General features: G+C 54.5%; 1 protein-coding gene across 1 annotated transcript in view; it reads right to left on the bottom strand.

The window, feature by feature from the left end:
- Positions 1-763: 763 nt before the first annotated feature.
- Positions 764-9,414, bottom strand: part of FHOD1 (formin homology 2 domain containing 1) — a 28,753-nt gene continuing 20,102 nt past the window's right edge. Inside the window, exons 12-22 of the mRNA XM_032230355.1 lie at positions 8,886-9,001; positions 7,875-8,773; positions 6,583-6,735; positions 6,279-6,461; positions 5,781-5,900; positions 4,836-4,997; positions 4,538-4,728; positions 3,343-3,535; positions 3,005-3,167; positions 1,970-2,146; positions 764-1,750 (exon numbers count right to left, since the gene is read on the bottom strand). Of these exons, the coding sequence (XP_032086246.1) occupies positions 1,668-1,750; positions 1,970-2,146; positions 3,005-3,167; positions 3,343-3,535; positions 4,538-4,728; positions 4,836-4,997; positions 5,781-5,900; positions 6,279-6,461; positions 6,583-6,735; positions 7,875-8,773; positions 8,886-9,001 (2,440 nt within the window). The 3' untranslated portion in view covers positions 764-1,667. The remainder of the gene's footprint in view (positions 1,751-1,969; positions 2,147-3,004; positions 3,168-3,342; positions 3,536-4,537; positions 4,729-4,835; positions 4,998-5,780; positions 5,901-6,278; positions 6,462-6,582; positions 6,736-7,874; positions 8,774-8,885; positions 9,002-9,414) is intronic.

Below are 9,414 nucleotides of genomic sequence, written 5' to 3'. Positions count from 1 at the left end.
AGACTAGACTGAAGGCAGGATGAAGGCAGACCCAATATGAAGGAAGCCCCTAGCCCAAGAGGAGCGCCTCGGTCACCCAGAGAGAGCCACGGGAGAATCCAGGTGCAAAACCGACATGGGGAGGGAGAAGAGGTCGGCAGAAAGAGGCATTTCATTGAGGGGTTTCAGAAACAGAACATGGGGACTTTAAAGAACAAAAGGCAGCCAGCCCAGGTGGCTGACCAAGAACAAGAGGAGGAGGGAGAGAGGAAGGGAGGGGGATTCTTTCCCATCTTATTGCAAGTTGTTTACTTTTTTTTAGATTTTTAGATTTTATTTATTATTTATAGCCCGCCCTTTTCCCTGAGGGGACTCAGGGCGGCTTACAATTCACAGGAGGGGGAGTGCAAGACAAAACATAAGACAATACGTGAGTAAAAAAAAAAAAAAAAAATTAAAACAATAAAACGCAACTTTCATTCAACATTCGGGTGGGGCGGATTAGAATTTTTATCCCCAGGCCTGACGGGATAGCCAGATCTTAAGGGCTGTGCGGAAGGTCTGGACGGTGGTGAGGGTGCGAATCTCCACGGGGAGATCGTTCCAAAGGGTCGGAGCTGCTACTGAGAAGGCTCTCCTCCGCGTAGTCGCCAGTCGGCACTGACTGGCGGATGGAACTCGGAGGAGGCCTAATCTGTGCGATCTAATAGGTCGAAGGGAGGTAATTGGCAGGAGGCGGTCTCTCAAGTACTCAGATCCACTACCATGGAGGGCTTTATGGATACTTTCTTTTGACTGCTTTCCATTCCTCCTCTTTCCACCCAAGGAGGCGTGTGTGTGTGTGTGTGTGTGTGTGTGTGTGTGTGTGTGTGTGTGTGTGTAGATTCTCTCTTCCTGAACCTCTCCAAAAGGCCCTGGATGCCAAGGGCTCCGGAGACTTGGGCCAGGGCAGAGCCTGTGGCAGAGCAGGGTTCTGGCTCCTCCTGGCCTGAGAAAGGGACCCCCAGGAAGCAGACAAAGCCCCCTTCAGCTCTTGCTGCCTCTTCTTCTCTGGAGTCTCCTCAGGGGCTGCTGGGCCCCAAAGCTCCGATGGGGGGGAGGGGAATGCTGTTGGGGAAGAAGGTGGGTGGGAGGGGCTAGCCAACAGCCACTTTCTGTTCTGGGGGGGGGAGGGTTTCCACACAGCTCAGTTTTCAAACCCCTTCATGAACAAAGACGGAGGACGTAACAGACGGGGGAGGAAAAGAGGAGAATGGCTGCCTGGCGAGATTCGCAAGAGCGGCTTTTACTTCTCGTTCCTAAGGCTGAACTCCAGGAAGGGCCAAGGAGGCTCCTCCTGAGGCAGAGGTGGCGGCAGCAGAGGGGCTGGGCAAGGGGAGCCCTTCCTTTGGAGTGCCCAGTTCCCTTCCCTCCAGCCTCTTCTCCATTAAGCCTGCCCATCCCCACTGCAAGACATAGGCGGGGAAGGAGACAGCAGCCACCCTCCCTCTGGCACAGAGACCTCCGCGCCCAGCCCTGAGCGGGAGCTTCCACACAGGCACACAGGCCAACACGCTGGCCAAGCGAAGCTTACTCCTCAAGGCACAAGGGGCCAAGCGGGAAACATCCCCCCCCAGCCCCTCTGGGCAAAGGGAGGCGGCTCCGAGGGGAGGAGCCTCTCCAGTTCGGGCACAGCCGTGGGGGGCTCCTCACACGCTCACGCTGGCCGACTGAGCCAGGCCCAAGGCCTGCACCAGCTCCTCACTCAGGCCGCTCTTCAGGGTGCGCCTCACTGCAAGGAAGCAAAGAGCAGGAGGGGGAGGGGGTCAGGGAGACGCAGAGGCCCCTCTGGCAGCAGGACCAGAGCCGCCCTGGTGGGGCCGGTGCCTGCTTTGAGGGGGAGGGGGAATAGACCTCTCCTCCCTCTCCACATCAATCGCCCCGTCCAAGGGGTGTGTGCACAGAAGCCGTATCTGGACTCCACCCAAGAGACGCAGCAGGCAACACTCACAGGACTTCCGGTTCCCACGTGACCGCCGGCGCTCTTTGGCTGGGCCTGAGCGGGCAGGAGACCTCTGGGTCACGGACTTGACCAGGCGGTTCATGATCTCCTCAGAAGCGTCCTCGGGAGAGCCAGGCGCTTCCTCCTGGGGGGTGGGCCCTCCGGCAGGACTCTGCTTCCCAACACCTAAGTGGAAAAACTCCTGAGGGGTGGAGGGAGTTGCTGACGTGTGGGGGGGGGAGGGGGGGATTGAGCTAGCTCACATCATCTCTCCATGTAGCTGCAGTGCACTTTTCAGCCCCCCTCCCCCAATTAACTCTAAATCTTCCCAGAACCCTAAGTGGATCTCTTTGGCCTTATCCTTCCTCTGCCCTGGGGATGCCTCCTTCCTCTGCCTGCTGATGTGCCAGGGATGTGCCATCATCTAAAGAGAACCCATGTGCGGCAACCAATTGGGAGAAGGGTTGTGCAATCCTCCCTGGGCCCGATTCTGTTGTGAGAAAGAGGCTCCCCTTAAATAAGAGCCCAAACATCTGGAAACAGAGAAAGCAGCCTTGTATGGGCATGCCCAGGGGTCAGATTGGCAGAAGGTCACTGGCCAAAGGAAGACCACAGAAGCTACAAGCGCACCCTTGGTTTGCTGCTCTGCAGAAAGCTGGAAAAAGAGTGGGAACGAGCTCCCTGTGGCCTTTGACACCAGGAGGCCTCTCTGCCCTCTGAGAAGAGCAGCACAGGCTTCCTTCGTCTCCTTTCATGCCGCTCAATTCGCCTCTTCCTGTCGCTGAGAACACTGAGCTCTTACTAATTCAGCTCATGGGACTTAAGATCTGCCTGGATCCGACCCCCCACAGGGGATGGAGGGCAGCAGGGGAATACAGAAGGGCCTTTGGCAATGCTATGGGGGGGGGGGGAAACCGGAGGCTTCCAGAAGGACCTGGAAGGGGGACGGGGATTGTTTCCTGCCAGAGAGCCAAGAAAGGGAGCCCTGCTCAAGAGGAGGCCCAGGCCAAATCCCATGTCAGCCATCCCAGGGCTAGGCCCTACCTCTGCTGGCGCGAGAGCGGTGGCCAGGGCCTTCTGCTGGGGAGACCAGCAAACTGGTCATGTCTTTATGGCTGGCTTCGTCCTTTTGCTCCGGGCTGGCTGATAGCACAGCAGGAGGGGCACAGCCGTCTTCAGTCTTGCTGGCTGCAGCAAACTTCTCCATCTGCAAAGGGAGAAGATACCCATGGATGCAATGCCCCCCCCCCCCGGTGGGTCTTCCTCTTTCCTCTGTTCTTGGCAACCGCAAGGCCTCCCCGAGGAGGGGAGGGGATGCAGGAGGGTCGCCTCTTTTTGTGTGGCCTCAAACAAAACCTTTTGAGCAACCTTGGATGGCTCACCTCAGTAATCATCTTGCCCCGGGTCTTGTTCCTCTCCCGATAGGCTGCCCGCTTCTTCTGCTGCTGCAGGACCCGCTCTCGGCACGTGTGGTACTCCAGGGCAAACTCCCGCAGGAGCTGGCAGAAGCTGGTAACCCGCATGTTCTGTGCTGAGGGCGTGTCGTAACCCAGGAACAGGAGAAAGGAGCGGAACCTTGAGAGAGAGAGAGAGAGAGAGGGAGGGAGGGAGGGGGAGGGAGAGGGGGAGGGAGAGGGAGAGAGGGAAGCATGAGCCTCAGTGGTGCAGTGGTTAGAATCCAGGACTCCAGGCTACTTCGGCTGATTGCTGGCAGTTCAAGTCTCACCAGCTCAAGGTTGACTCAGCCTTCACTCCTTCCCAGGTCGGTAAAATGAGGACCCAGATTGTTTACTCTGTAAACTGCTTAGAAATGGCATATAAATCTATTGCTATCCTCTGGTCCAAGGTGGCCCTGCCTCTGGCCTTCAACCTTCAAGATAAATTGTAGCTGGCACTGCAGGAATCTGCTCAAGTGTGTCCAGCCATCCTCTTCCCTTGGAAGGACCTCCAGGGACCCCGGAAAGTTTGAGTGATGTTGGTCCCAGATGGGGCCCTAACGCCTCCAGGGGGGCTGAAGGATGCTTGGAGCAGCAGAAAAGCAAAAATGCTGCCCTCCCCCTCGGAGAGGAAGACTGCAGCACTCGGGCAGAAAATCCCTCCCTCTCATCCTTCCAGACACTAAATTCCCATCTCATTTTTCAGCTTTCAAGCATGATCAAGGTCTTGTTAAAATAAAGACACCACCCTTTCTAAAATGAATGTCCCAGGACAGGAAAGGGCCTGCCACACGGGTCCGGCCCCACAAGTGGGAGAAGAGCGGAGGGTGAGGAGCTTTGCCTTCAGCTCCTTCATTCCCTCCCCCTGGCCGATCCTGCCCTTAATGTTAGAGGCCTCGGGGTCACAACCCAGTGCTGTCATCTTGCCGTGATGTGGCCAATCCAGGGGTCAGTTCTGCTTAAAAGAAGCTCAGCCTTCACCCGGTTGCCTGTGACCATTTCTCTTGAGGGAAATTGCATCTGACGCTAAGTGGAACACTGCCCTGTTTATGGCCATGCACCCGAGACGGCCTTCTTGACGGGTGAGAGGGGTCCGGCGATTACTCAGCCGGCAGCAGTCAGACCATCTGGAGCCACTGACCTGTTCAACACCCGCCGGTGGACGATCTTAAGGAGACTCATCTTCTCTGTGCTGGCCTTCAGGAAGTCCACCAGCTTGCTTTTCAGGGCTGGCTTGCAATCGTGTTTTGCAATGGCCTTCAGGTGCTCCCAGGAGGCTTTGCACCGCCGTTCCAGCTGCAGGAGACTTTCTGCCAGCTCCTCAAAATCCACCTGAGGAGATAATATGAGAGCTGTCAATGTGTCGCCCTGTGGGATTTGGGCTGGATACCCAAACTCAGCCTTCCAGGTGCAAAAGGAGGGAAGGAGAGCCCCCTCACCTTGGCACAGCGAGTGAGGGCAGCGATCTCCGAGTAGAGGTCTGTCGTGGCTGGGAACGCCACTACCACAAATTGGCACAGGTGGTGCAGGAGGCTCTGCCGGTGGACGGTGTCTTTTACCTCCGACACTTTGGCCAGGTAGCTGAGCTCAAACCCTCGACTCTGAAATGTAGAACCTTGTAAGTGCCAGGAAGAGAGGAGGTTCTTTCTTCCTGTGGGGGAGGAGAAGCCGGTCCAGAGACCGTCAACAAAAAGCGGATGTTCTGTCCTGGGGGGCCCTAAGGTGGCCCTATTTAGATCCTGGACATCTTAAAAGGACCTTTTAAAGGGCTCTAAGGAGCAGGCAACAGGAGGGGCATCTGGGCAGGCTTTGGCCTACGTCCCATCTGAGAAACCAGCAGGAGAAAAGACGGGAAAAGCTGTGCCTTGGTCACTTCAGATACATCCTGATCCAATGCCTTGGCCTTGGGCAGGGCCAGCTGCCACATCCAACACCTTCGGCTTGGCGCCCTGCCATCAATCGGAGAAGGGGGGGGGACAAACGGGCAATAAAGCTGTATACCTTTATGATGGGAGATTGGGAGAGGGAATGGACGTGTGAGGAAGAGCAGAGCAGTTTGGAATCCGGTTCATGCTAGTGCTGACATCCTCAAAGCTGTATACCCTGAGAGTGGAATTTTACCAGCACAAGTAGCTCAGCGTTTCCCAAAACATCTCAGCGGTGCCGGATTGGCTACACGTGGGTGGGTCATGTGGGGAAGGGCTAGGGGAAGTTAGGGAGTCAGATTTTAGATTCCGCTTGACTTTACTGCAATCGGTGTCTCTTAGTAAAAGTTCCTTTCACTTCAGCGGAGTCAAGCGTTTTACTTTCGTAGGAGATCAGACTGGGGCAGGTCTGACACCAGGCGTGAGTCTTTCCTAAAAGGCAGCCATGCCATGCTTCACCTGAGAGCCATTCAGGAGGTTGCCCATGGCTAGAAGGGTGGCCAGAATACACCTGAAGGTCTGGTTCTTGGCTAGTTGCTCCATGCCCAACTTCAGATCGAACAGGGGCTCTACAATTTCCTGAAGAGAAGAAAATAAAGAAGGTTCCGCTCAGAGTTGTCTGAACCTCAGGATGGACAGCAAATAAATTTGATCAATAAAATAAATTCCTCCCGGAATGGGAAACACTGAAAAGGGAAGGAGTGGGAAGATTCAGAAGAGAACCATCTGGTCAGACACTCAAGGCCTGGAGTGACATCCCTGTCTCTAAACCTACCAATTACGGCAGACAGCAATGCCACCCGAGTGCCTCATATTAATAGGGATGCTCGGTTGCCAGATTGACACCTGGACTTGCCCTTCCTTGTTAACCAGCAGATTCTTCACCCAAGCGAGCAGGGAGGGTCACCCTGAAGTCACCCCTTTCCTCCTGGTCAATCCAGGTCTTGCACAAAGTACCTTCTCCAGGGCTTCATAGTCCAGCTTGAAAGCCCACAACTGCAGGCGAGCCGGGAGCTCTGTGATGGAGGAGAGTGTGAGAAGGAATTGCTCGGCTGACCCCAGAGGGAGATTCGGATTTGCCAGTTGGGCCTCCTGGATCTTCTGCTTCTCCTCCTCTGTGGGAACCATTGTCAATATTTTCTGTTAAACAAGAAAGTCAGAGGGACTAAAAACCTCCTTCAATTCCATCAGAAGCTCCTGATGTTTTCCTGCCTAGGAAGCTTTCTGAAGCACTGAGGACCCCCAGGAAATCCCTTCTCACCTCAATCCCTTCCTTATTGATTGCAAACTCATCAAAATTGAGAATGGCCGTCTTGATGACATGGATGGGAGGCAACACCGTCAAGCCAATATTGATGGCGTTGCTCCTCTTGGGATCCAGGATCACAATCAGCTTCCTTCCATCCACAGCTTTCTAAAAGGGGAACAGCAGGATTGGAACAGAATAAACATGGGATATTTGCTTTGATAAGTCCCCTGTGAGAAAAAGAACCCAGATACATTTTTGCAAACTCCACCATTCTAAGCCAAGAAACGCAGAGGCCCCTGAGGATGCGGAGCTGAGCCCAGGACAAGCGAGGCCCTGAAGTCTAAAAGCATCTCCCAGGATGAGGCACAAGTCACCTTCTGCTATGGCTGCTCTACTTCTTTATGGCCCACCATTTATGTCCAAAGGCCTGGAGCAAGAGAAAGAAACCTTTCCACGGCCTGACCTAAACAAGGACCAGCCAGATCCAAACAGGTTGGTCTACCAGCAGCTCCAAAGCTCAGCGCCCCAAAGATCTGCAAATATCTCTACATAGAAGCCCTGCGGCCAGGGAGCCCATGGACTGGTGGGAAGCTGTTGTGCCAGACAGGGAAGGATGGTGGGGGAGAGCAGTTTCTTTTGCTCTTGCATTTTGAGCCCATGGAATGGCCATAGGAGAGGTTGAAGAGGAGAAGCAGCCCACATCTCCAAGCTGGGAAGTGATGTCAGGACAGCTGCTGTTCTCAAGTTTCTGCCTTAGCCCCAGTACTCTTCAACGTTTTCACAAATGATCTAGATTAGGGGAGGAGAGATGAATTCACCCAATTTGCAGACAGCACCAAGCTAGGGGGAATAGTCAACTCTTTAAAAGATAGCATTGGGCACTATCCCACAAGATAAGTCTAGTCTAACAAAGAGAAAGATTGCGGCAACATGGTCTAGTCCTCTAATATTTGAGGGACTGGCACGGAGAAGAGGAGGTCAACCTATTTTCCAAAGCACCAGAAGGCAAGACAATGATCAAAAAGAGATCCAACCTAGAACTAAGGAGAGATTTCTGGACAGTGAGAGCACTTGATCAGTGAAACGAGTTGCCTCCAGAAGCTGTGGGTGCTGCATCACTGGAGGCTTTCACGAAGAGATTGGACAACCATTTGTCCAAAAGGGTATGGGATCTCCTGCTTGAGCAGGGGGTTGGGCTGGAAGACCTCCAAGGTCCCTTCCAACTGTTATTTTATGTTCTGTGTTCTCCTCCAGCCAGAGAAGAGCTTTGATATGCCGAACTGCAGCCTCATGCAGCAACTTACCTTGGAGCTTGGAGCCTCCTTTGCCCTGGACTCAAAGAGATGCTCCAGCTTAGTGGAGTCAACCTCGACCTTCTCCAGGGATGCCCACAGAGTGGCCTGCCCAAACCGACTTTCCCGGGCAGGGCCATCTATGTCTTTCAGCTCCCTCCAGAAGAGCTTGAGAGTCTTCTTTTTCTTGGCAGGGGAGCTGGCTTCTCCCCCAAGAAGGGGGCTGCTGAATGGAGGGGGAGGAGGGGGACCAGGTATGCCAGCTGGGGGGGGCGGAGGAGCCGGAGGTGGTGGAGCACAACCGGGAATTGGAGGAGGAGCCAGGTCCTCACCTGCCCCCAAAGCCATGTGGGGCAAGGCCATCTTGACCACCTTTGCTTCCTGTGCGTCAAAATCTTCCTCCTCACACAGGTCTGAGAAGTCCAGATCCTGGATCTTCAGAGGCTGAGAACCAGGCATCCATGGGCCTCCCCTTCCCTGGGCCCTGTCCAGATTCTTCAGACTGGTCTCCGCTTCAACGCTGAACTGGCTTTTCAAGGGAAGGGCCCAAGATTTTGTCTGCTGCCCCATCCTCTCCTGGCTCTCCTCTTCCTGAGGCCCCATCTTCTCTGTCTCTTCCATGCAGTGATCTGTGAGCAGCGTCCTCTCTGTGCCTGGTGGGCTCTTATTAGCAAACAGCATGTTCAGCATCTGTTTTCTCTTCGCAGAAGCATTGCTACTCTCAAGAGCCCCATTGATGCCACCTGGGGCACATTCTGGGTCTGGGCCCAAGATGCAGGCGGTGTCAATGAGGTGGCTTAGAGAGGCATCTTTGGGGGACACGTTCTCCCTGCCCTCCTCGTGCTCCAAACCAGGCTCTGAGCTGGGCCCTTTCCAATTGGCGCTTCCGTTTTGTCCTTCGCTCCACCGCCCTGTGGCAGAAAGGGGCACTTAAAGGGGGAAAGGCCAAGTAGAAGAGAACGGAACCAAGGAAGGGACAAGCTGTGCCACAAAGGAGGCTCCCCCTGCATCCCGCCACGCTACCTGGAGCCACTTGCTCAGTGCTCGAAACAGCTTCAGCAAGAACATCTGCGCGTCCACGGGTGATGGCAGTGATCTTCTCTTTCTGAGAGGCAGCCAGGTTTTCCAAAAAACGGGCTCTGCAAGAGAAGAGGACACTCCATACCACTGCATTGGGCACGCCATCCATTAGCACTGTGTCCAGCGGACAGGGCCAACCATGAGCTCTCTTCCTAGGCACACATGCAGTCACCGAGCGAGAGACAGCCAACCCTGCCAGCCCCTCCTCTTGGTTTTCTATGAAAATTTACAAGGCTTGCATGGACAAAGGAACACCCTCCAAAGGCAGATGTTGCAAAACAGGAGCTTGCTTTGAGGAGCAAGGCTCCCCTGTTTTTCTAAATGATGACCATTGCTGGGCATTTCTGGAACTCAAAGGCCAAGTCAAGGCCAACCTATTCCCCAAGACAAAGGAATCTCTCTCCTGGAGCTGCTTATACTAAGACAGGTTTAAAGAAAGTCTGTGACCCCTGGAGTTATGCCACAGCATCAA

Source organism: Thamnophis elegans, chromosome 14 (genome assembly GCF_009769535.1).
Source record: "Thamnophis elegans isolate rThaEle1 chromosome 14, rThaEle1.pri, whole genome shotgun sequence".
In the NCBI taxonomy this organism is placed as follows: Eukaryota; Metazoa; Chordata; class Lepidosauria; order Squamata; family Colubridae; genus Thamnophis; species Thamnophis elegans.
Note: the sequence above shows the minus strand (reverse complement) of the source record. Positions and strands in the feature narration are given on the sequence as shown.